This window comes from Lampris incognitus, chromosome 15, assembly GCF_029633865.1.
Source record: "Lampris incognitus isolate fLamInc1 chromosome 15, fLamInc1.hap2, whole genome shotgun sequence".
Classification (NCBI taxonomy): Eukaryota; Metazoa; Chordata; class Actinopteri; order Lampriformes; family Lampridae; genus Lampris; species Lampris incognitus.
In genome coordinates, this window is record NC_079225.1 from 26,950,648 (window position 1) to 26,977,757 (window position 27,110).

The following is a 27,110-nucleotide window of genomic DNA, read 5'->3' on the forward strand; positions in this document are numbered from 1 at the left end:
GCAGCAAATGCTCAAACTGAACCAACACATGGCTGTTTTCAGCAGGGTACTGATTCAGCAGGGGGGAAAAAACAACTATATATATATATATATATATATATATATATATATATATATATATATATATATATATATATATACACTACCGTTCAAAAGTTTGGGATCACCCAAACAATTTTGTGTTTTCCATGAAAAGTCACACTTATTCACCACCATATGTTGTGAAATGAATAGAAAATAGAGTCAAGACATTGACAAGGTTAGAAATAATGATTTGAATTTGAAATAAGATTTTTTTTACATCAAACTTTGCTTTCGTCAAAGAATCCTCCATTTGCAGCAATTACAGCATTGCAGACCTTTGGCATTCTAGCTGTTAATTTGTTGAGGTAATCTGGAGAAATTGCACCCCACACTTCCAGAAGCAGCTCCCACAAGTTGGATTGGTTGGATGGGCACTTCTTGCGTACCATACGGTCAAGCTGCTCCCACAACAGCTCAATGGGGTTCAGATCTGGTGACTGCGCTGGCCACTCCATTACCGATAGAATACCAGCTGCCTGCTTCTGCTCTAAATAGTTCTTGCACAATTTGGAGGTGTGTTTAGGGTCATTGTCCTGTTGTAGGATGAAATTGGCTCCAATCAAGCGCTGTCCACTGGGTATGGCATGGCGTTGCAAAATGGAGTGATAGCCTTCCTTATTCAGAATCCCTTTTACCCTGTACAAATCTCCCACCTTACCAGCACCAAAGCAACCCCAGACCATCACATTACCTCCACCATGCTTAACAGATGGCGTCAGGCATTCTTCCAGCATCTTTTCATTTGTTCTGCGTCTCACAAACGTTCTTCTTTGTGATCCAAACACCTCAAACTTGGATTCATCCGTCCACAACACTTTTTTCCAGTCTTCCTCTGTCCAATGTCTGTGTTCTTTTGCCCATCTTAATCTTTTTCTTTTATTGGTCAGTCTCAGATATATATGGCTTTTTCTTTGCCACTCTGCCCTGAAGCCCAGAATCCCGCAGCCGCCTCTTCACTGTAGATGTTGACACTGGTGTTTTGCGGGTACTATTTAATGAAGATGCCAGTTGGGGACCTGTGAGGCGTCTGTTTCTCAAACTAGAGACTCTAATGTACTTATCTTCTTGCTCAGTTGTGCAACGCGGCCTCCCACTTCTTTTTCTACTCTGGTTAGAGCCTGTTTGTGCTGTCCTCTGAAGGGAGTAGTACACACCGGTGTAGGAAATCTTCAATTTCTTAGCAATTTCTCGCATGGAATAGCCTTCATTTCTAAGAACAAGAATAGACTGTCGAGTTTCAGATGAAAGTTCTCTTTTTCTGGCCATTTTGAGCGTTTAATTGACCCCACAAATGTGATGCTCCAGAAACTCAATCTGCTCAAAGGAAGGTCAGTTTTGTAGCTTCTGTAACGAGCTAAACTGTTTTCAGATGTGTGAACATGATTGCACAAGGGTTTTCTAATCATCAATTAGCCTTCTGAGCCAATGAGCAAACACATTGTACCATTAGAACACTGGAGTGATAGTTGCTTGAAATGGGCCTCTATACACCTATGTAGATATTGCACCAAAAACCAGACATTTGCAGCTAGAATAGTCATTTACCACATTAGCAATGTATAGAGTGTATTTCTTTAAAGTTAAGACTAGTTTAAAGTTATCTTCATTGAAAAGTACAGTGCTTTTCCTTCAAAAATATGGACATTTCAATGTGATCCCAAACTTTTGAACGGTAGTGTATATATGTGTGTGTGTGTGTGTGTGTGTGTGGTTGGTTTTATTCTAACATTTTAAGTCTCAGTCATTAGTGTACTAAAGGTGCCACGATGCTGTGGTGTTTCACGACTTGATGCAGCCATGGGTAGTTTAACCTGAGCAGCGTAACAACAGACTAGCGTGCTGCTGCTGCTGCTGCTGCTGCTGCTGCTGCTGCTGCTGCTGCTGCTGCTGCTGCTGCTGCTGCTGCTGCTGCTGCTGCTGCTGCTGCTGCATACCTTCATCTCCATTTCCATTCACTCGGTTTCATGCAATTGCACAAATGCACAAATGCAGTGCAGCAAAAGCTACCGTGGTGCTGCAGCTGCAAGTAGCACAATGCTGATTGTTGAGGGAAACAATGCAGTGGGGCTTGTTTTATGGGCCATACCGGGTTTATGAGGTGCTGGCAAGCTGGTTTATGCGAGGTTGGTCTTGAGACTTCCGTCAGACCTGTTGAAGCAGAGAAGAGATTGTACGTGAATATGCATTCATCTGGTGTCGTGCTGCCTATCTGTTGTCTGATAAGCAGCAGGACAGGGCGGTGTTGTGTTTTGTGCGTTTTAGTGGCATGAAACGGCGGTATTGTGAGTGTAAATCCCACAACTTGTTCTGCCTCCATACCTCCGTCTTTCTTGTCTCTTTCCGCTGAAAGCGGCTGCAGAGATTTCATTACAGGACTAGAATGAAGAAAAGCGGTGATCTGGATCGACGATGTTGGATAATCAAAATTGTCCGTTGTCTCGGAACGATCCAGCGACCGTTCTCTTTCTCTTTTTTTGGCAGTATCTATTCTATTCCGATATATTCAGCTCTGCTCTTCTCTTTTCGACTTCACTCTTCAGTCCTTCTGTCCCCTCTGCTTTCCACCACATCTCTCTCTCCCTCCCTCCCTCCCTCTGTCTTCCTGCGTTCTCTTTTGCACAATTACTCCTATACCACACACACACACACACACACACTCTCTCTCTCTCTCTCTCTCTCTCTCTCTCTCTCTCTCTCTCTGTCTCTCTCTTGTACACTTGCTTGGGGATGGCCCTTTTTCAGTATAGTACTGATCAAACTTCTCGAACAGAGGGTGTGTGTGTGTGCGTGCGTGCTTCCCTCTTTGCCTCTGCTTTTTATCTTTTCTTTTACTGAACTCTTTCCTCCTCTTCTTCTCTCCCCTGCTTGTGAAAGATTTGATGCAATTAGATGAGATGAAAGATTCAGAATCGTAGGGTGAGGGAGTACACACACACACACACACACACACACACACACAGAAACCCAACAGACAGGAATACATCCGGGACAAGCTTACCCCCTCACCCCCACCCCGATGCACTCGGTTACCATGGCAACCCCATCCGTAAGGAAATGGAGCGTTCTATGTGTGTGTGTGTGTGTGTTTAACCGTTCCATTTAGCAGTAATTGAATGTGAAGGCAGGATGTGCGCCATGCCGCGTGTACACATATGTGACATGGAAAGAGAAAATGTGCGTGTTCATGTGTGTGTGTGTGTGTGTGTGTGTACACATCTGTAGGCGTGTGGTTTTATATGTGTGAATGTGTAGGAAATTGAGAGAGAGAGGGAGCGAGAGAGAGAGAGAGAGAGAGAGAGAGAGAGAGGGAGGGAGGGAGGGAGGGAGCACATAGAGACGACCTATTGAGAGGGGACTTCAGTAAACTAAGCGCAAAGCTGACACCAGCTGATAAACACTTTTAACAGCCCAGTTCTGGTTGTTTTTTTCAACTCTTTGATAACTTTGCAAATTTCCCTTTTTTTTATTGCCCTTTGAGGGCATGCCATGATGTGAAAGGGAAGATTTTTTTTGCACCCCTTTTTCTCCCCAGTTGTACCCGGCCAATTACCCCACTCTTCCAAGCTGTCCCGGTCGCTGCTCCACCCTCTCCGTCAATCCGGGGAGGGTTGTAGACTACCACACGCCTCCTCCGATACATGTGGAGTCGCCAGCCGCTTCTTTTCACCTGACAGTGAGGAGTTTCGCCAGGGGGGCATAGCGCGTGGGAGGATCACGATATTTCCCCCAGTTCTCCCTCCCCCCTGAACAGACCAGAGGAGGCGCTACTGCAGCAACCAAGACACATACAAACATCCGGCTCCCCACCCGCAGACACAGCCAATTGTTTCTATTGGAACGCTCGACCAAGCCAGGGGTAACACGGGGATTCGAACCGGCGATCCTCATGTTGGTAGGCAACGGAATACCCAGCAAACAAAAAAACGTCCCCAGCACGTCCCCTAAAGGTCCTCTCCGAACGTCCGATAAATGTCGTTGTGTAGGGTTTTCTTTGCGTTACGGGGACGTTATTACAGGACGTTCCCCGCGATAACGTCCCCGTGACGTCCCAGGGACGTCTACAAAACTTTCCCCTAACGTTCCTGTATTGTCCTCCCACAATAACGTCCACGTGAAGTCCCGGGACATCTAGAGGACTTCCCAGCAAACAAAAAACGTCCCCAGCACGTCCCCTAAAGGTCCTCTCCGAACATCCGATAAATGTCATTGGGTAGGGTTTTCATTACGTCACGGGGACGTTATCGCGGGACGTCCCTGTAATGTCACGAGGACATTACAAGGACGTTAGGGGAAAATCCTCTAGACGTCCCTGTGACGTCCCGAGGACGTTATCGCAGGACGTCCCTGTAAAACATCTAGACGTCCCCGCGACGTTATTGTAGGACGTTCAAAGAACATCCCGAGGACATCACAGGAACGTTAGGGGAAAGACTAGCAGACGTCCCTGTGACGTAATGAAAACCCTACACAATGACATTTACTGGACGTTCGGAGAGGACCTTTAGGGGACGTTCTTTTGTTTGCTGCTCATCTTCACTTTTTAGATGCACCTCTGAAAGATTCCAATCCTTAAGATCCCTCCGAATGTAGACAGCGCCCTCTGATGGAATGGACTGTACAGCCTCAGTCATTTGCCTCAACTGACATTCATTAACACAACGCTGCCTCCAGAGTATTTTCTATATATGGCCCCATGTTTATTGTAGAACAATGCTACATTATGCATATTGTACATAGTTTTTTGTGCGATACTCTTATTTTACTATATTTATAATGTGTTATGTCTGCACTGGGTTCTGTTAGATCGTATTTTGTGAAATACCTTATTTATATTGTGATTCATTTTGTGTCACTTGTTTTTGAATACTGTTTTTATTTTTTGCGTTTTTGTTGCATATAAAATGGAGCTGTATTTGCCCGTGTGTGCTGTAGAACAATGCTAAATTATCTATAATGTACTGAGGTCTTTGTAATATAGTTAGTTTTTGTGCAATACTCTTATTTTTACTCTATTATGTCTGCGCTGGTTTCTTTAATATATTTTGTGCAAAGCTTATTGATGTATTGATAATTCGTTATATGTCACTTCTTTCTTTAGTAAAGAAAATCTCAAAGATATGAAGCTATGCAATTTCTGTGTAAATGTGTGAACATTGGTGGCGTTAAATGACGTTAAAATGCATAGTTTTTTGTAAAATAACGTGAAAATTTTTGCCCACCGGGCAGGAGAGGGAGTGGGGGGGGGGGCGACACACCCTAATCTCGCCCAGGGCACCAAAATGGCTAGGGCCGGCACTGCTGATATTTTTCATTCTGAGAATCAAACTTGGTGCATTTTGTTATGCCTGCCATCCATGCTCAATAAAATATATTTGTTCTCTTGCCTTCAGATGCATGTGAACCAAAACCTAAATGAATCCATGCCACCACTGCTACAAAATATTTGTGATGCTAAAATTATACTGGGATTTGCATTGCATAAATGTGAGTTATGCAAGCCTGATCAGAGTGTTTGTGAGTGTATGTGTTTTGGTTCAGGATGAATAGACGATGGCATATTTCCTCTTAACGCTGATCTCCTCACACTCTGTATGCAGTGTGTGTGTGTGTGTGTGTGTGTGTGTGTGTGTGTGTGTGTGTGTGTGTGTGTGTGTGTGTTGTGATGTGTAAATCCAAGTCCATCCTCAGGCTAGAGGGGCACATGTTGCCAGACTAAATTTAGGCCAGGGGTTGCTGCACTAGCTAGGGGCACACCAGCACATACACTGGCCTACATCTCTCCCATTCCTTTTAAAAGGAACATGTGATCACACACACACACACACACACACACACACACACACACGCAAGCACAAACAGTAGCATTAAATATAACACATTAAGTGTATAGATGCAGTTGATTCCCGGTGGGTGTGTAACAGCATTAAGCCAGGGAGTCTCGCAGAGCCAGACCTATCTCCACACTTCAATTTAACACTGTGCCAACGCTGGAGAAAGGTTAGGTTAGGTTAGGTTAGGTTAGCCACGGTTGAATACATGTAGTTAAAAAAAAACTAAAAAAAAACAGGAACAACCCCAAATTTATGAATTAAAACATTTTATTGTGTCGGTCTGAGACAATCTCTCAATGAATATGTCTGAACATACACAACTCTTTTCCAAAGGCAGAATTTGCAGCGTCACCGGGATGGAAATTACTCTCGGTTCTCAGGACAATATAGTAATGAAGTTACATCTGCAATGTCGTACGCATTACATAATTGAATTACAGCTGACCTGGAGTACTGTGGATGTAATGTCAGTGGGGTGAAGTGCACAATCACGGTATTGTTCTCAACTTCTTTCTCCGTGTTGCTTCATAAATGTTTTCATTTTGGCTTGGCCGGGCGTCCCTACAGACACAACTGGCCGTGTCTATGGGTGGGAAGCCGGATGTGGGTATGTGTCCTGGTCGCTGCACTAACGCCACCTCTGGTCGGTCGGGGCGCCTGTTTGGGGGGGATGGGGGACAGGGGGGGAATAGCGTGATCCTTCCACATGCTACATCCCCCTGGTGAAACTCCTCACTGTCAGGTGAAAAGAAGCGGCTGGCGACTCCTCATGTATCGGAGGAGGCATGTGGTAGTCTGCAGCCCTCCCCGGATCAGCAGCAGGGGTAGAGCAGTGACCGGGACGCCTCGGAAGAGCGGGGTAATTGGCCAGATACAATTAGAGAGAATGGGGGGGGGGGTCACAATTCAACAACCCTCCCACCAAGGAAAAAGAAAAATGGGATTGCCATGAAAAGATGAGTATATTTAAGTGTGTTGACCCTTCTCCTTGCTAAGAGCTTAAGATAAAAAGTCAAGAACACCCTCCAGCATGTTTTTTAGCCAGGGAGCAAACTAGAGTAAATTCAGTCTCTCATCCTGGCATCCATGCTCATTATTCTCTAGAAACAGACCTTCAGCCCATCATGGGTTCGGACACACAATGTATGAAATATTGAAGAGTGACGTTCAAATATCTTTTTTCACCTCCAAATTCAAACCCTGATTCTTAATTTAACGGCTTATGCATACTTGAGGTTTCCCCAAAGTGTTGTATCGATTGTTCCTTCCATCACACAACAAAATAAGCTACGCTGAATACAAACTTATAAGAACCCAACAAAAGTTATTTCATGTCCAACTAAAGAGTCCAGAGCCTGTCTTTTGGACCACTGCAAAAGTACTGCTGAAATGAACCAATTCCTCTTATTTCATGTTACATTAATCGACTGAATCCGGTCACGCATGTGTCTGGTTGTAGATGTAGATGCAGATGCAGACGCATGCTTTCCTCTGGTGGTTTTGGGTTGCAATTACAGCCTGCAGGTAGGGCAGGCAGAACCAAACAGAAAACCTAGTGGTCAATTTTATAGTGTGTGTGCACACCCACAAATCTACATTTCTTCGTGTGTGTGTGTGTGTGTGTGTGTGTGTGTGTGTGTGTGTGTGTGTGTGTGTGTGTGTGTGTGTGTGCGCGCGCGCGCATGGTTGTTTAACATTATGCATATGCACGTTAAGTGTCTAGCTTCATAACAGACCTTCATGCCTTGCATCGACAAAATGTGTCTTGAATGGAGTGTGACGTCTACGTCCTGAAGACTGGGGTAGTTCTCCAGGCCAAAACACAGGAAGCTAATCTAGTTGGCAAAAAGAAATTATGGCATTCACTCCAAGCCCGAAACAAGCATACAGGGGCTCAGTGAATCTGGCTTGGACAGTGTGTAGGAGGGTCTGTGAGTCAGAGGAGACTCTGTAGAAGGACAACGTGCCACCAGGCCAGTCCAGATACACTCCTGTTCTGCTGGAAAAGGAGGAGGAGACCGGTATATCTGTCGTCACAGAATTGTAAACATAAGCATAAACCTTATCATCGCAGTACAGACTCCAGGACTTGTCATTGTATCCAACGCAGTCATCGCCACCTCCCGTTCTATTGATTCCTCTGTAAGTCAAAGCTATATCAACACCTTTTCTATTCCACTCCACTTCAAAGTAGCAGCGGCCGGTCAGAGCCTCACTACACAGCACTTGTCTCCTCGAGTCAAACCGCGCTGGGTGGTCAGGGTATGGCTGTCCAAATCTCATCCATGTCACCTTCCTATTCCCCTCAGACAGAAGCAGGTTTTTGTGTGCCGTGTTCGGCTCCAGTGTGAGCTCACAGGCATCTAATTAGACCAAAACACATGTAAATGGCATGTTATGATTAGCTTAACATCAGTGGGTCCTGTCTGTGGAGTAGCACAGTTGTACATGAGTTTTAGTCGACTGAACGAGGAGATTCTATAACTTTTTTTTTTTGTACAGGGCCAGTTACCCCAGTCTTCCGAGCTGTCCCCGGTCGCTGCTCCACCCCCTCTGCCAATCTGGGGAGGGCTGCAGACTACCACATGCCTCCTCTGATACATGTTTAGTCACCAGCCGCTTCTTTTCATCTGACAGCAAGGAGTTTCACCAGGGGGATGTAGCGCATGAGAGGATTATGCTATTCCCCCCAGTTCCCCTCCCCCCGAACAGGTGCCCCGACTGACCGGAGGAGGCGCTAGTGCAGCAACCAGGACACATACCCATATCCAGCTTCCCATCTGCAGACACGGCCAGTTGTGCCTGTAGGGATGCCCGGCCAAGCCGGAGGTAACACGGGGATTCGAACTGGTGATCCCCGTGTTGGTAGGCAATGGAATAGACCGCCACGCTACCCGGACACCCAAGAGTCTATACCTTTTACCAACAGTAAATAACCAGGCAAAATAACGAGTCACATTTAAATGTTCTCAGCATCATGGCATTTTATAAAAGGACAGGTCTGTTTTGTTTGTTTGTTTGTTTGTTTGTTTGTTTGTTTGTTTGTTTGTTTGTTTGTTTGTTTGTTTTTAATCAACAAGGGGAACATTTTTGCACCAGAGCTCGACTATACTCTGGAATCCTAGCTCCAAGCAACATTAATAAAAATACTGAAGGAGCCTTTGTTTCCACCTGACCAAACCTATCCTTTCCCCACACATATCTGGACAAATCCTTTCTGTGCTAGGATGCAGTTGCCGGCTGAACAGCCGAGAGGTGTTAAAGCTGCTATGAGGAGTTTTCCAGTGATTATTCCTCGCTGCTGCCTCTCTGTGACCGAGATAACCAAATTATGTGTAATGATTCCAAATGCTTGTCTTAGGGTCAGATTCCCTCCGAAATTTAACAATTTAATGGTTTACAGCACATAGATGGATACATGGCCATAATCAGGGCTGCGTTATCTCATTACCTCGTCACTGTAAATCTCGCAGGTTTGTGACACGAGGCATAGATGCAAAATGCAGTTGTTCTTTTGCAAAACACTACCGCTTTTGTAGGACCCGTCTGGTGGAGTTTGCACGGAGCCAGCAAAACAAACATACTTAACCTTTGGACCAAACTGTGTACTACAAGGGCACAGTTACCACGGGGGATTCATGACTGTTTTAGCTTTGGTTCACCATCTTTCTCTTTCTACTCTCCCTCGGGTTTGCTGCATTTTTCCACCACTTATTTCATCAGTTGACTGTGTAACACACCTTTCTTTCTGTATCTCATACACATGCCATGAAGATACTAGGCTCTTACCTTGTCTCTCTCTCTCTCTCTCACACACACACACACACACACACACACACACACACACACACACACACACACACACACACACACACACACACACACACACACAGACTGCTTACATTTCTTGAGTCCAGGCTTGATCCACCTGTTTCCACTGTGATCCACACTGCAGGGAAGAGCATGGGAAAAGACATGGATTGCATCCCAATAATCAAACTGCTTGACATGTCAGAGAGAAAAAAAGCTTTTCAACACAACTTCAGCCTGAAATATCTGGGAGGAAAAATCATGCTGCCACGGTGCTGGATCTTGTCATGTTTTTTGAAGCACTTTGAGAAAAAGAGTAGAATTTATCAAGGCAATAAGAAGTTCTCATGTGAATGCGGGAGTTAAGACCTCTGCCGGTGACAGTGTTCTCCATTGCATCCCAGCTCGATCTGAGGGACATCCTAGCAAGCAATGGGATAATGTCAACATTGGCCCTCTTTAAAATGTTCTATTGTTAAACACGGGGCCATTAAGCTGGCCTAAGGTTTGAGAATGCACTTCCTTATGTGTTAAATACTTCGAGGAAATAACAATAATAGCTTGTAGCATATCATACCAGTCTACATACTTAAGTTTGTTCACTTGAGCAGACAGCAGCTTTGTTCCTGATTCTCCCAGATGGTTATAGCTTAAGTCCACCTCTCCCAGTTGAGAGGCCCTCGTGGTCAAAGCTGAGCCCAGTGCAGCACAGCCCACCTCTGTTACCAGACAGCCAGATAGCCTGCAGAGTTTACCATTAGAAATACAATCCATTTAATTAATAGTTGTCACCACGCAGCAGTTTTACAGCATATCCAAGTACTCTAAATACTAAATATATGGAATGGTAGATATACGTAGATAAGATGTATTTAAAATTGGTACATTTGCTATGTTGTCACTGAGAATGCCAAGAGAATCAGTTCATTTGAATAGATTCACTTTAATAAACTGAACGAGAAGCTTCTTGATGCAGGCTCAGCCACATCTCCTGTATTCATACCATTGGCTTGAGCCAGGCTTGTGTGTCATGTATCTATTACATGGCCCCTCACCCCCACCCCATTCATCATGCAGATCCCTCTTCTTCCCCTTTACCCATAACAATGGCTATCGCATCCTTTGCTCACACTGGCTTTCCCTTGTGGTGTGATCACACTGCTGTTAGACCTCCCCCCATTCCTGACTGTATAACCTACAGACATTCCCCATTCATAGCCGTGGTCACATCCTGGATTTGGTCTGCTCCACTGGTCTCACAATACATCAACTCTCCAGCTTCAACCTCAATATCTCTGACCACCTGTCAGTCACCATGGACACTGGACATGAACCACTGTTCTGCCGACGAGATTATAGCGTATAGATTATGACTAATTGATGACTAAATTGATTAAGACTAATGACTATTGTAAACTGTTCTCTTCTCTCACATGTCTTTTCTCTCTCTCTGAATGATGTCTTCTCCTTTCTCTTTTTCTGTGTGTGAATGGTGTCATGTGAGTCTCCCTTGTGTACACGTGCAGTCGGTTCTCCTCCCAGGTCTCCGTGGTGATGGTGGTCGCCACTTGGATGCTGCCTGGCATTTCCCTCACCACATTTTCTTTTTATATATCTTATAAAGCCATATATACACTACCGTTCAAAAGTTTGGGATCACATTGAAATGTCCATATTTTTGAAGGAAAAGCACTGTACTTTTCAATGAAGATAACTTTAAACTAGTCTTAACTTTAAAGAAATACACTCTATACATTGCTAATGTGGTAAATGACTATTCTAGCTGCAAATGTCTGGTTTTTGGTGCAATATCTACATAGGTGTATAGAGGCCCATTTCAAGCAACTATCACTCCAGTGTTCTAATGGTACAATGTGTTTGCTCATTGGCTCAGAAGGCTAATTGATGATTAGAAAACCCTTGTGCAATCATGTTCACACATCTGAAAACAGTTTAGCTCGTTACAGAAGCTACAAAACTGACCTTCCTTTGAGCAGATTGAGTTTCTGGAGCATCACATTTGTGGGGTCAATTAAACGCTCAAAATGGCCAGAAAAAGAGAACTTTCATCTGAAACTCGACAGTCTATTCTTGTTCTTAGAAATGAAGGCTATTCCATGCGAGAAATTGCTAAGAAATTGAAGATTTCCTACACCGGTGTGTACTACTCCCTTCAGAGGACAGCACAAACAGGCTCTAACCAGAGTAGAAAAAGAAGTGGGAGGCCGCGTTGCACAACTGAGCAAGAAGATAAGTACATTAGAGTCTCTAGTTTGAGAAACAGACACCTCACAGGTCCCCAACTGGCATCTTCATTAAATAGTACCCGCAAAACACCAGTGTCAACATCTACAGTGAAGAGGCGGCTGCGGGATTCTGGGCTTCAGGGCAGAGTGGCAAAGAAAAAGCCATATATATCTGAGACTGACCAATAAAAGAAAAAGATTAAGATGGGCAAAAGAACACAGACATTGGACAGAGGAAGACTGGAAAAAAGTGTTGTGGATGGATGAATCCAAGTTTGAGGTGTTTGGATCACAAAGAAGAACGTTTGTGAGACGCAGAACAAATGAAAAGATGCTGGAAGAATGCCTGACGCCATCTGTTAAGCATGGTGGAGGTAATGTGATGGTCTGGGGTTGCTTTGGTGCTGGTAAGGTGGGAGATTTGTACAGGGTAAAAGGGATTCTGAATAAGGAAGGCTATCACTCCATTTTGCAACGCCATGCCATACCCAGTGGACAGCGCTTGATTGGAGCCAATTTCATCCTACAACAGGACAATGACCCTAAACACACCTCCAAATTGTGCAAGAACTATTTAGAGCAGAAGCAGGCAGCTGGTATTCTATCGGTAATGGAGTGGCCAGCGCAGTCACCAGATCTGAACCCCATTGAGCTGTTGTGGGAGCAGCTTGACCGTATGGTACGCAAGAAGTGCCCATCCAACCAATCCAACTTGTGGGAGCTGCTTCTGGAAGCGTGGGGTGCAATTTCTCCAGATTACCTCAACAAATTAACAGCTAGAATGCCAAAGGTCTGCAATGCTGTAATTGCTGCAAATGGAGGATTCTTTGACGAAAGCAAAGTTTGATGTAAAAAAAATCTTATTTCAAATACAAATCATTATTTCTAACCTTGTCAATGTCTTGACTCTATTTTCTATTCATTTCACAACATATGGTGGTGAATAAGTGGGACTTTTCATGGAAAACACAAAATTGTTTGGGTGATCCCAAACTTTTGAACGGTAGTGTATATTTTATTTTATTTTAAATTTTACATGATGATGCTGGTTGCGTGGCTTGGGTCCTGGACTGTTCCGGTGGCAACTGGACACTGCTTGGCATCCTGCGCATCATATTCTTAATAAATGTTATGTCCATTATAATTCTGTTTATCCTCTTTCAATGTTGTATTGTGTAAACACAACATCCATTGCATGTTGTCCATCTAGGGAGAAAGATCCCTCCTCTGTTGCTCTCCCTGAGGTTTCTTCCTATTTTTTCTCCCTGTTAAAGGTTGTTTTTTTAGGGAGTTGTTCCTTATCCGATGAGAGGGTCTAAGGACAGGATGTTGTGTTGCTGGTAAGCCCACTGACGCAAAATTGTAATTCGTGATATTGGGCTATACAAATAAATTTGACTTGACTGGCATCCCTATCCCCATCCTAAAAGTCAAATGCATAATATCCTTCAGAAATCTCAAATCTATCTCCCCCTCAGCTCTTTCTGCCTCTTGCCAGTAACATGTCTGCCTCCCCTCCTCCACAATTTGATAATCCCTCTGATCTTAGCAATTATTATGACACACTCTCCTATTGTCTTGTTCAGCTGGTCCCCATTAAAACCAAAACAGTCTCATTCACACTCTCAGCTCCCTAGTATACTCCTGAACTCCCATCAAAGACTCTCTTGAAAGACTCTCCAAGAAACCTGGTTTAACAAAGAAGCTATCATCACAGCCTGGTCCACCTACTACTCACAGCTTATAGACTGGCTCTGCCTACCCCAAGGCTCTTTTCTATAATAAACAAACTTTGCAAACGTATGTAACTTTGCAAACGTCCTTCACTGTTAACAAGTGAAACTCCTTCCTTTCATTTTTCCAAACTAAAATTTACACTATTTACAGCAACCTGACCACCTCCTCTGCCCTCTCCACCTCCCTCCCCCTTTTACCACTCAGCCCCTGTCAAAGTTCCCTCCTGTGTCCCCAATGAAGCTGTCCAACCTTATGGTAGGAATGCGAAGCTCCACTTGTCTTCTGGATCCCATCCCATCCGGTCATGTTAAGGACTGTCTCCCAGCTATCTCCTTACTCATCAAACAGATGTCATTAACTCCTCCCTCACCTCTGAGTCAGTCCTCCGTACACTTAAACTGGCTGCTGTCACCCCCATCCTCAAAAAAACCTGGACTCAACCCTGATATCATGAGCAACCTCCGGCCCATCTCCAATCTCCTCTTTCTGTCAAAAACACTGGAATGTGTTGTCGCCTCCCAAATCAAAGCGTACCTCATCGCCAACGACCTGTTTGAACCATTTCAATCTGGTTTCAGCTCACAGCACAACACAGAAACAGCCCTCCAACGACCTCATCTCCTCAGACTCTGGTCACCTGAGCATTCTCATCCTCCTCAACCTCACTGCAGCTTTCAACACCATCAACCACACCATTCTTCTCTCCCGCCTTGATTCCTCCCTCAACATCACCAGTACTGCCCTCTCCTGGCTAAAGTCATATCTCACAAACAGACAACAGTTCATAAGCATCAACATTTCAGCTCCTTCACCGCTCCTCTGTCCCAAGGCGTCACCCAGGGTTCAGTGCTCGGTCCGCTCCTGTTCATCCTTTACATGCTCCCTCTTGGTAACATCATACATTGTCACAGTCTCCACTTCCACTGCTACACCAATGACATCCAGCTCTACATCTCCACTAAATCCATCACTACTACAACTTACTCCAGTCTGACCAACTGCGTCGCTGAACTAAAATCACGGATGCAAGCCCATGGATGGCAAATTCCTTATCAAAACCACTCGTAACTTCTGCCTCACCATCAATAACTTCACTCTCCCTCCCCACACATCTGCAACCTCAGTATCATTTTTGAGAGCAATCTCTCCTTTGAACACCAAATCAATCAAATCAGCAGAACTGCCTTTTTCCACATAAAAAACTTGGCTCATCTCTGCCCATCACTCTCCTTCTCTGCTGCTGAAACTTTGATCCACGCCTTCATGACTTCCAGAATTGATAACTGCAACAGCAGTCTTTATGGCTCATCATCCAAAGTCATAAACAAACTCACCTGCTCACCCACTCTCGTTCCTGTGACCACATCACCACTGTCTTCCAGAACCTCCACTGGCTCCCTGTTCCACAATAAATCCAATTCAAAGTCCTTCTCCTCACTCACAAAGCCCTCCATAACCAGGCCCCCTCCTACTTTACCAACCTGCTCCACTGCCAACCTCCTGTGTCCACCACACAGGACCAAGCACTGGACATTGGGCAACAGAGCCTTTTCCATAGCTGCCCCCTCCCTTTGGAACTCTCTCCTCAAACACATGAGAGACTGCACCAATCTGCCCACGTTCTAATTATTAATCAAAGGTCACCTTTTCAGAATTGCTTTTGATGTGTGATTAATGTTGTGTGTTGTTATGTTTTTGGTGTATTGCTTTTATGTTTATTTTTAGAACTCCCAGGTCCAATGGCAGTGGCCTTTTAATCATCCCTCATGCTAGGTCTAGAGCAGGGGAAGCTGCATTTTGTATTTATGCCCCAAGTAGATGGAACACCCTGCCTGAGCATCTGAGAGAAACGCCCACCCTGGACACATTTACAAGCAGATTAAAACCTTGCTTTTCAAAACAGCCTATGGCTAAGTTCTTGGTGTGTGTGTGTGTGTGTGTGTGTGTGTGTGTGTGTGTGTGTGTGTGTGTGTGTGTGTGTGTGTGTGTGTGTGTGTGTGTGTGTGTTGTACATTTTGCTCCGATTGTTGTTACTTTTAATTCATCAGTTATGCCACTTTTATTTATTTTACTAACTCAGTTTTAAACTTGTCAGTACTTTTATATATCTTATTTTATGCTTTTATAATGCTTTTTTCCCCTTATCGTTTGACTGTAAAGCACTTTGAATGACCTCTGCAATGATAAGGTGCTATACAAATAAACGTGCCTTGCCTTGCCTTTATCTAATGTAAAGCGTCTTTGTGCACCTTGAAAAGCACTATACAACTAAAATATAATAATAATAATAATAATAATAATGATACAACTATTATTATTATTATTGTTATTAATAATAATAATAATTGTAATACATTAGGAATACAGTGATATAATTCATCAGTACTGACCCTAATTTCTGGAGTTGGCATTTTGTGTTGCGGAGTCCATTGGCGAGCAGCTTCACTCCGACATCTTGTAGGTCATTGTTACTCAGGTCTAGCTCTCTCAGCTTAGACATCGCCGAGCTGAGGGCTAAAGCAAAGTCCTGGCAACATCCTTGGGTTAGACTGCATTGACTTAGTCTATGTAAATAAGAAAGACGGCAAACAACATATTTTCTAGGTAATTTATCACCGCTCATGACATTGTGGAAAGAGTTCTTACAGTAATCTTTAAATTAGGCTTCCCAATTCTCGTTGTCCAGGAGACTCATACTCTCTCATAATTTCTACGGAATGCAAGAAATTCTGGATATTGTTTGATAAGGCTTGAAAACGTTAATGCTGATCCTGTTTGACTGTTTTGAATTAAGTTGGATTCTGTTGAATTGCTAATAATTTTGTTTGAGAGCGATTATTATAACTGGTTAGGACCAAGGGTGTTTGGATAATAATCAATGATCTCTTACTGAAACAGTTTCTGGAAACAGCAAGGTTTTCCATTACATGATGGAAAATGTATTTTAGGGTATAAAAAGGCAAAAGATACTGTATCAGAAATTCATTGAGTAGGTAAATCCTACCTTCAGCAACCCTGGACGGGTATGCATAACTTGGTTGCATTCCGCAACTGAATTAGCACCAATTGAATCCGTCTTATATAGTGTTTGGAGACCTCTTATATCAATATTTGAAATAGCAGTCATAGGAATATGAATAAGGGTATGAACCCCTGAAAAGTGGTGTCAGACTCATATACTGCTAGTATTACCACAAATGACATAAATAAAAGAAATAAATGTGCCCTTAATCAAATGAGCAACATCAAAACAAAGAAAAGAGGAAGTCAAATGAAAGCTCAGCTCTAGTCAGACATAAGGGCCATCAACACCAAGAACGATAACTATAAGCGATAACTATATATAAGCGGCTAACAAGTCTACCTATGCATGAGGATAAGTGGACTCGCTAGCCCTTGGCTAATGGGTCGGACCCTTAAGTTGACTGGTTAGCGCAGTTGCCCGTGGTGCGGGCGACTCGGGTTCGCTTCCTGGTTGCCCCCCGAGTTCACTACATTGGTGTCAGAAGTAGGATGGTGAGACCGTGAGGCGCATACGCCCAGAGGCGTGAGGGAGCTGGTGTGCTGAAGTGCAGGGACGTGATTCCCGAAGGAGGCGGGGTGGGGATAGTGTAGGTGCCCGTGGTGCAGGAGACCCGGGTTCACATCCTGGTTACGGTGGTTCCCGGCTGCCCCCCGAATTCGCTACATTTGGTGTTAGAAGTGGGATGGTGAGGCCATCGGAAGCGCGTGTGCCCAGAGGCATGAGGGAGCTGTTACACTTAAGCGCGGGGACGCGGTTCCTGAAGGAGCGGGGCAGTGTAACGATCGTGAATAAGTACACTCGCTAGCCGGTTGGCTAACGGGTCGGACCCTTTAGTCAACTGGTTAGCGCAGTCGGGCGACCTGGGTTCGCATCCCGGCTGCAGCGCTTCCCGGCTGCCCCCCAAATTTGCTACAGTAATAATAAAATTTGTCTTCAAGACGACAACTCTCCTGACAGAGTGTTGGTTTCTCCTAACTCCTCTCGTCTTTGAAGAATTTCATGAACCCATACCCCTCCGGTTTTCCATTTCTAACAGGTCATATCCATTTTATCCATCAGTATCGATCAATATCCATTTTCCTAAACTGCCGGCACAGCTGGAGTGCGCAGCACGTGCTTGGCTCTATCGTTCATCAGTATGGATGCTCATATCGTTATCGTTACAGTTATCATTCTTGGTCTGGATGGCCCTTCAGCCTGAACAAAGGACTTTGTTAATTTAGCGCACCGCAGGAGGCAGGTTTTGTTTTTCTTGTTTTTATTTTTTGGAGGGGGGGGATTTTCCCCTCTTTTTCACCCCAATTGCATCCGGCCAACCACCCCACCCCTCCGAGCCATCACGGTCGCTGCTCCACCCCCTCTGTCGATCCGGGGAGGGCTGCAGACTACCACATGCCTCCTCCTATACATGTGGAGTTGCCCGCCGCTTCTTTTCACTTTACAGTGATGAGTTTCACCAGGGGGACGTAGTGTGTGGGAGGATCACGCTATTCCCCCCAGTTCCCCCTCCCTCCTGAACAGTCGCCACAACCGACCAGAGGAGGCGCTAGTGCAACGACCAGGACACATACCCACATCCGGCCTCCCACCCACAGACATGGCCAATCATGTCCACAGGGACGCCCGACCAAGCCGGAGGCAACACGGGCATTCAAACCGACGATCCCCGTGTTGGTAGGCAACGGAATAGACCGCCACGGCACCCGGACGCCCATCTTTCCATTTTTAAAATATGATTTGTACTAAACAAAATCCTTGTATTACAAAACATATCAAAGTCACATATTCGTCAACGTTACCAAAAACAGGTAAATAGACCCATTTATGTCTCTTCCCACATAATTGCCCCCGCCCCCCCATCTAATATTCTTAGATAATTGGGCCAAAATTAAAGGGGAAAAAAGAGCTATAGATAACACTAAACTATGTCGGAGATACAAAATAATAAAGATTTGAACTAAACCACATACGGGTCTCGGGTTTATTAGTGTTGTAGCTATAAAAAAATAACAGAAAACTTTAATAGCATAATTACCAAGTCTGGAAGAGTAATCTGTTAAAAAAAGATATAGGGTTGACAAAAAAAGAGAAAAAAAGCATCTGATAGAGTGTGTTTTTTTTTTCTTCAAAATTCCGTGGTCACACTGTTGCCAAGATAAAAAATGAAAAATTTTTCTTAGTTTTCCACATAACAGGGATCCTATGAGGCGACATTAAAGAGGCATAGAAAATAACACTTGCTTGTCTCAGAGAAACCCCCTTACTTTTCTTCTGGAAAGTGAAAGACAGCAATTTGGGAGCGTTTTTCTAAGGCTGGCTCTGAGATAGAGTATTGGAGTATGGCACTCCAATTACCCGCCAATGTCAGGCAACATGAAAATATATCAGTCAGGTCACATGGGGCCTGAAAGTATCCATCCCAAGATTCAGACGTTCAGGGAACTATCTCAGCGCACACCACTGAAGAGAACGAAGAACAATTAAGATAAAACAAAGCCTTTCACAAGAAGAAAAAAAATTAACTATCTCCAATGCTGCTTTCCAACAACAGTCTGAAAGAATAATAAAGTCTGTTTCCTACTCTCACTCTCATCTGGGCAGGACCCAGTAGTACTGTCTAACAGAGCCGGGCTGGGTGTCATAGGCTGCTTCTGCTGCCGTGAACCCAATATAGTTTCCCATTATTGGACAGAGAAAACAATTGTGAAAGATAACAGCTATTACTGCCCACTGGTTTTATTAGGGAACACGAACAATGGTTAATCTGTCGACAGTGCTCATATTAATGCTAAAATATCAAGCTTGCCATTAGAAACATTTTGCTATTTAAGAAAGGCTCCTGGTGAAGATGAAAAAATTACCACACTAAAATCTAAAATGCTGGGCATCCGGGTAGTGCAGCGGTCTATTCAGTTGCCTACCAGCACGGGGATCGCCAGTTCGAATTCCCGTGTTACCTCCGGCTTGGTTGGGCATTCCTACAGACACAATTGGCCATGTCTGCGGGTGGGAAACCAGATGTGGGTATGTGTCCTGGTCGCTGCACTAGCACCTCCTCTGGTCAGTCGGGGCACCTGCTTTTGGGGGGGGGGGACTGGGGGGGAATAGCATGATCCTCCCACGTGCTTTGTTCTCCCTGGCGAAGCTCCTCACTGTCAGGTGAAAAGACGTGGCTGGCAACTCCACATGTATCGGAGGAAGCATGCAGAAGTCTGCAGCCCTCTCCAGATCAGCAGAGGGGGTGGAACAATGACCAGGATGGCTCAGAAGAGTGGGGTTATTGGCTGGGTGCAATTGGGGAGAAACAGGGAAGAAGAAAAAAATAAAAGAATAAAATGCTACAGTTGGTTAAAGTTACCTCAGTATACGTAGTTCATTCAGTCCAGGTAAAAGCAATTTTACACCCGAGTCCTGCAGCTCATTGATGCTCAGGTCCAGCTCTTTTAGGTGGGAGGGGTTGGAGGTAAATGCTGAAGCTAGAGAAGAACATCCTTCTGCTGTGACAAGACAGCCAGACAGCCTGCAGAACATAAATGTGAGCTGTTTTTTTTAACATCTGATGCTATTTGTCCAGAATCAACAGACAGAAATTATAATGAAACATAGCCCTTTTTTTCTCCTTTTTTTTTGTCTTACAGCTGAAAACATCTCATCGTCAGCAAATCAAACTGTGACTAATTGGTAAATCTACCTGCAAACTAGATTATTGACTGGCAACAAATAGTTCCCACTGGTTTCATTGAGAGATGAAAAAAAAGAATTAGTTACTTGTTTAGACAACCAAATTATACCAAAACTGTTGACACTTTTCACGACTATGAGAAGAATCCTGATGAAGGAAAACATGGGACTTACATTGAAATATCCCTGTTTAATATGTGGTCAGATTAAAAAAATTTCTAAAACATCCCTATCACGGCAACAAATCTGCACCATTTACTGTTTGAACATTGAAAAACACAGAACTGTTTTTTTCCTCGATAGTTTGTTGCCTATGAATGAAAATTTATTTGAGCAGTTTTTGACCAGTTCAGACATTACAAAACCCATTTATATCCCTGTGGGGTGGTATTTCACCTTTTGATAAAATCAGATGTAAGTGCCTCTCAGGGTTAGTTAAACCCCAGTTTAAGTGTCTTAAGTGACACACTGTTGCAAGAGGCACATTACAAGATATTTATTTTGACTTTGTGGGAGACAATATATATAAGCATTTTAGTTAGACAGTGAATGCTTCCTCGTGGACAGAACCAGACATATCAAGGACACTGACCTCAGCTTCTCCAGCATACAGTCTGGGTTCCCCAATCCAGCAGAGAGGAGCTTCACCCCTGAATCCTGAAGGCCGTTGTTACTCAAGTCCAGCTCTCTCAGATGTGAGGAAGCAAGAATTGAACACAAAGATGAGCAGCACTGGTCGGAGAGTCTGCATTGGTTCAGCCTTAAACACAGCATAATATAATTGTCAGGGCCTTACCATCTAGAAAGTGCAGCATTTTTCCTTTATGAGCATGTAGAAATTTTTTTAATATTACCCCCCCCCCCACTATAGTAGATATATGAGAACATTTTACAGAGCAGTTGTGCAGGTTTTGGCCACTTGCAGTAGCCTAAGAAGACCCTCCTCAGATGCAGAGTATTTCTTGAGGTCAAACACATCCAGCTTCTCCTCTGAAGTCAGCAACACGTAGACTAGAGCAGACCACTGGGCAAGCGAGAGTTTTTCTTGGGAGAGTCCTCCTGAGTTCAGGAAACTTTGTACTTCCTTAACCAGAGAGGGATCTTTAAGTTCATTAAGACAATGAATCAAATTGATGCTTCTTTCTGGTGAAGAATTCTCCCTAAGTTTCTTTTTAATGTATCCTGTTATCCTCTCCTTACTCTCTAAACTGCTAATTGCCTGTCTCAGCAAGCTTTTGAGAATAAACTGATTGGTATCCAGTGACAGACCCAGAAGGAAGCGGAGGAATAAGTCCAGATGTCCATCTTTACTCTGCAAGGCATGATCAACAGCAGTCTGATAAAATTTGATTTCACGTCTGCCACTGGAAGGTTTCCAACAAAGGATGCTGCACTTGGGGGTTGGATTTGTGTTCTTGGAGAATGACAGGATTTTATATAGAGCAGCCAGAAACTCCTGAATGCTCAGGTGAACAAAGCAGAATACTGATTTCTGGCACAGCCCAGGCTCCTCTTTGAAGATCTGAGTGAACACTCCCAGGTATACCGAGTCTGCTTTGACATCGATGCCACACTCTATCAAGTCCTCCTCATAGAAGATCAAGTTGCCTTTCTCCAGCTGTTGAAAAGCTAGTTTGCCTAGAGACAGAATGATCCGATTGTATGTCTGTTCATTCCTGAGTGGATCCATGTCAACTACCCCTTGATACTTGACAAAACTTATTTTGGTCTGAATCACTAGGAAATGCACATACATCTCAGTCAGTGTCTTTGGAATTTGTTTTTCTTCATCTTCATTCAGCATGTGCTCAAGAACTGTAGCACTAATCCAACAGAAGATTGGGATGTGGCACATGATATAGAGGCTCCTTGAAGACTTGATGAGTGAGATGATTTTTTTGGCCAGGTTCTCATTGCTAAATCTCCTCCTGAAGTACTCCTCCTTCTGTTGGTCATTAAACCCAAGTACTTCTGTTACCCTGTCAACACATTCAGGAGGGATGTGATCAACTGCTGCAGGTCGGGATGTTATCCACAGGCGAGCAGAGGGGAGCAAGTTACCCTTGACAAGATTGGTTATTAGTACATCCATTGACGTCACTTTTGTGATATCCCCGCAGATCTCATTATTCTGGAAGTTGAGGGGCAGTCTGCATTCATCAAGGCCATCAAAGACAAACAAAACTGTGTACTTGTCAAAGTCAGTGATGCCTGCCTCCCTTATTTCAATAAAGAATCGATGGATAAGATCCAATAAACTGAGTTGCTCATCCTTCATCAAGTTCAGCTCCCTGAATGGTATTGAGAAGATGAAGTGGATCTCCAAACAGGCTTTTTCTTCAGTCCAGTCAAGCATCAACTTCTGCACAGAAAATGTCTTTCCAATACCTGCCACCCCCTTTGTCACCACAACTCTAACAGGTTTAACTTGACCCTGTGAAGGTTTGAATATGTCTTTACATTTGATTGGCTTCTCTTGCACTGCCTTGGGTTTCCTGGATGCCATCTCAATCTGCATGATTTCATGTTCACCAGTGACTTCAGAGCTGTGTCCCTTTGTGATGTAGAGCTCTGTGTAGATCCTGCTGAGCAACGTTGGTTTTCCTTGATGAGTGATGCCCTCATACACATGCTGAAGCTTCCTCTTCAGAGAGGATTTGAACTCACGTTGACAATTCACAGTGCAATCATCTATAGGAATAAAGCAGATTTTATATTTCACAAATTCAAATAACTCATTTAGGTATATAGCTGCCACTTAATTCTTTTTTGTTTGTTTTTTTTGGGGGGGGGGGGCTTTTGCTTCCCAATTGTACTTGGCCAATTCCCCTTTTTTTCGAGCCATCCCGGTCGCTGCTCCACCCCCTCTGCCGATCCGGGGAGGGCTGCTGAGTACCACATGCTTCCTCCAATCCATGTCCAGTCGCCAGCCGCTTCTTTTCACCTGACAGTGAGACGTTTCACCAGGGGGATGTAGCGCGTTTGAGGATCACGCTATTCCCCCCGAACAGGCGCCCCGACCGACCAGAGGAGGTGCTAGTGCAGCGACCAGGACACGTACCCACATCCAGCTTCCCACCCGCAGACACGGCTAATTGTGTATGTAGGGACGCCCAACAAAGCCGGAGGTAACACAGGGATTCAAACTGGCGATTCCCATGTTGGTAGGCAACAGAATAGACCACCACGCCACCCGGACACCCAAATTTCTTTTAAGCATATTACCTGAATGCTAATCTGCATAACAACAATCAAAAATAGACATGCAGTTTGGCTTCATGTTCACAAGCAAGACAAAGCAAACTTAAATAAAAGGGTAGTAGATAACCAGTACAGCTGCCATTTTTGAACACCCTCAGGAGATATCAGGTTGCTGCTATTGCTACATACAGTAGATCGCTAAGCCATGTGAGTGCATTGAGGACAAGCCTGAGGGCCTGGATCATTTACTTTTTCCAGTCACAACCACCCCAGTACTCTCTTCTGATGTTTACTAGACATACTATATATCAGAGAAGATGAAATCCAACACACAGTCCCTTTGAACATTTCATATGTGATGCGTTTTCCTCCACCAGGCACAATCTCTGAGGTACAGTATACAGCAGGGGATAGGGCAGTGATGCACAGCTCTCCTTGATTTTTTTGGATCTCACCAATAACTTATTTCTGAAAGTTTTTTTAAACTTTAGAATTGTTTGTGAAGTTTGATGCATCTTACTTATGTAAGGAAGTGATTTACATTTAATCGCTGGCAGATGGTGGTCTTGTATTGTGAGTCTTTTGTCCCTTCATGGCTGCTGTAGAGCCAGTTCCGTTTTGTGTTACAAGCAGGTAAGCGCTGGTATCTATTGTTCGCCCGCATAAATGTATGAGAGGCCATATAGCTCATATTCCATACTTTACCTCTCACATACACTACTGAAAATGCTCTCACATACACATGTGAAATGCTCTCACATACTACTGAAATTCCTCTTACATACAACTATTGCATTTCAGTAGTATGTGAGAGGATTTTCAGTAGTATGTGAGAGGTAAAGTATGGAATATGGCCTATATGGCCTCTCATATAATGGGCATTTCAAATATATGTCAAAGGTCCATCATTGTTAGTTTTTATATGATATAGCTGTTATACATGTTTTTACGCCACAGCCGATTATTGTTTAAAAATGGACGTTGGATAAGCGCCATTTGACATTTTATTGCATCGTACAGTTGAGCTAGCTAAACAATGTATTGGTTAACATAAAATGTTAGCAGGCTAAGTAGGCTATTACTTTGTTGGTAAATGGTATTTTCTCATATGGATTGAGAATTTCTTTGAACGTTTTATTTATTTTTGTGGTCTCAGAAACTTACCAGTTCCATTTTGTGTTACAAGCTGCCTGTATGCAGCGAGTGGTTCTGTATGTGAGAAAGCTAATAAATACAAAAAACCTGCTCTGCCTCAACCGCCATTAGGACTCCCGTCTCTGGTCTGTACAACTATCTTCTATCTCTGTCCGCCCCGGAGTCAATATACATTAATAATAATAATAATATTAATAATAATATTAATAATAATAACACAACGCCGAGACTGTTGAAGGGGTGTCTGGGCCGACAGACAGAAGAATAGGGTTACACTTCCATGCTTTGGTTTGACAGAATTAAGATCCAAGTTGTTTCATTTTCCATTCATTTTGAATAATAATACCGCTAACTATAAAACCAAGCTATTGTGCCAGTTGAAAGCTAGCTCATTAGCTTGATGCTATCAATCAGTCAATCACGAGTCACATTAAACAACAGATTCCCCTCACATGTATCCTGATATAAATCCACCTGGGAATCCTTTACATGAAAAAGGAATAACTTATAGACCATATCGGTAAGGTTACCTTTAGTGGATGTGTCTTGTTTGATGAAGATGGATGCAGGACCCATAGGTTGGTTACTCTTTGTGGGCACACAGCTACCAACATAATCAATCAATCAATCAATCAATCAAGAATTCAAAATAAATACAAATGTGTTTAAAACATTTGACTATCGATCAACATATTTTTGTCAGAGAGGATATTTTTTTTCCGTTTTATTTCATTTTAATTTCTATCCTAAGCAGAAATATCTTTTTACCCAAAGTCATGGGAAGGATGCATGGAACGGTCACTCACTATGGACTAAGTATGGAAGGAATCGGGAGTTTCTTACTACACTATGAACTTCATCTGTAACTGAGAATGGGGATGAATAAAAAGGTGATGACAAACACATGAAACAGAGAAAGACCGTTTTCGTTTAATTTCATCAAGTTTTTTTTTTTTTACCTTTGTTCACCAACATCTTTTCCTCTGAAGCCGATTGGATGGCTCATGGATTGGCCACTCTTTAGAGATATAAAGCTGGCTGCAGAGGAGTCTGGTCTGCTACAGTAAAGTAGAGAACATAGAAAAGAATGTTTGGCCATTAAGGTTTACATTATTAGTATTAGTTTCAGTGTTGGTATCAGTATTATATATTACCTTTGTGTAGTGGTATAGACGTTTTCTCTGAAGCCGATTGGATGGCTCATGGATTGGTCGCTCTTCAGAGATATAAAGCTGGCTGCAGAGGAGTCTGGTCTGCTACAGTAAAGTATGGAAAATAGAAAAGAATGTTTGGCCATTAAGGTTTACATTATTAGTATTAGTTTCAGTGTTGGTATCAGTATTATATATTACCTTTGTGCAGTGGTATAGACGTTTTCTCTGAAGCCGATTGGATGGCTCATGGATTGGTCACTCTTTAGTGATATAAAGCTGGCTGCAGAGGAGTCTGGTCTGCTACAATAAAGTACGGAAAACAGAAAATGAGGTTTTTATAAGAACATTTACATTATTATCATTATTATTAATAATAATGTTAGTAATATTAGTAGTAGTAGTAGTAGTAGTTGTTGTTGTTATTGTTGTTGTTGTATTCTGTCTTACTTTTGATCAGTGGAATTGTCTTCTCCTCTTCTCTTCATGGTAGATTCCTGAACTGCACTCTCCATGATTAATCCTTCCTCTAAGTTAATGAGAAAAGTGATAGTAAAGATAAGAGTTTGTGTAGAGCTGAAAAACAACCCAAGGCTTGTTTTCCAGTGCAGGTGTCTGCTAGAGACACTAGCAAAGTGAAAGGTATTGTGGAATGGGGAAAATTTACTTCTCTGCTCTTATTCTGCAAGGTTTTTCATTTTTCCAAGTTTTCTCTAGCCCCCTTTCATTTCATATTAGCTTCAAGTACGAAGTCTGACAGGGTTCCCAACTCTTTAAAAGAAAAACATTTCCAGGACTTTTGCTTAGATATTTTTTTTCTGGTTTGGATATATGTGTTAGTTTGAATATGTGTGTTCTTGTAGTTCTTGGATGTGTTTTTGTCTGTATGTTGCACTGCTGTGGGCTAGGGGAAACGGCATTTCGTTTCATTTCATGTGCCTACGTACATGAGGTGAAATGACAAAGTGTTCCTGATTCCTGAATTTCCTGATATCCATGCGGCCATTGCTCACAGAAGGTCATATTAATCAGTATAAATCATCAGTGGAAGCCTTTACTGTCTCTAAATGGACTGGGTAACTTTTAGCTGGCTACTGAACATATGACCAGCAGTTTAAAATATGGCTAAAAATCTACAATCTCAGCAGGTAAAAAACTATTTCACTAATTTTACAACATCAATAATAGT

The 27,110-nt window shown here is 43.3% G+C and overlaps 1 protein-coding gene across 1 annotated transcript; it reads right to left on the reverse strand.

Annotated features, from left to right (window-relative positions):
* Positions 1-7,611: 7,611 nt before the first annotated feature.
* LOC130124830 (NACHT, LRR and PYD domains-containing protein 3-like) lies at positions 7,612-25,346 on the reverse strand. The gene is made up of 8 exons (XM_056294178.1): positions 25,301-25,346; positions 21,308-23,105; positions 21,007-21,174; positions 20,092-20,253; positions 16,099-16,272; positions 10,315-10,467; positions 9,818-9,864; positions 7,612-8,278 (listed from the first exon to the last, which is right to left on the reverse strand). The coding sequence occupies exons 1-8, from the start codon at positions 25,344-25,346 to the stop codon at positions 7,746-7,748; spliced, it is 3,081 nt and encodes a 1,026-aa protein (XP_056150153.1). The 3' UTR covers positions 7,612-7,745.
* Between the last annotated feature and the right edge of the window lie 1,764 nt (positions 25,347-27,110).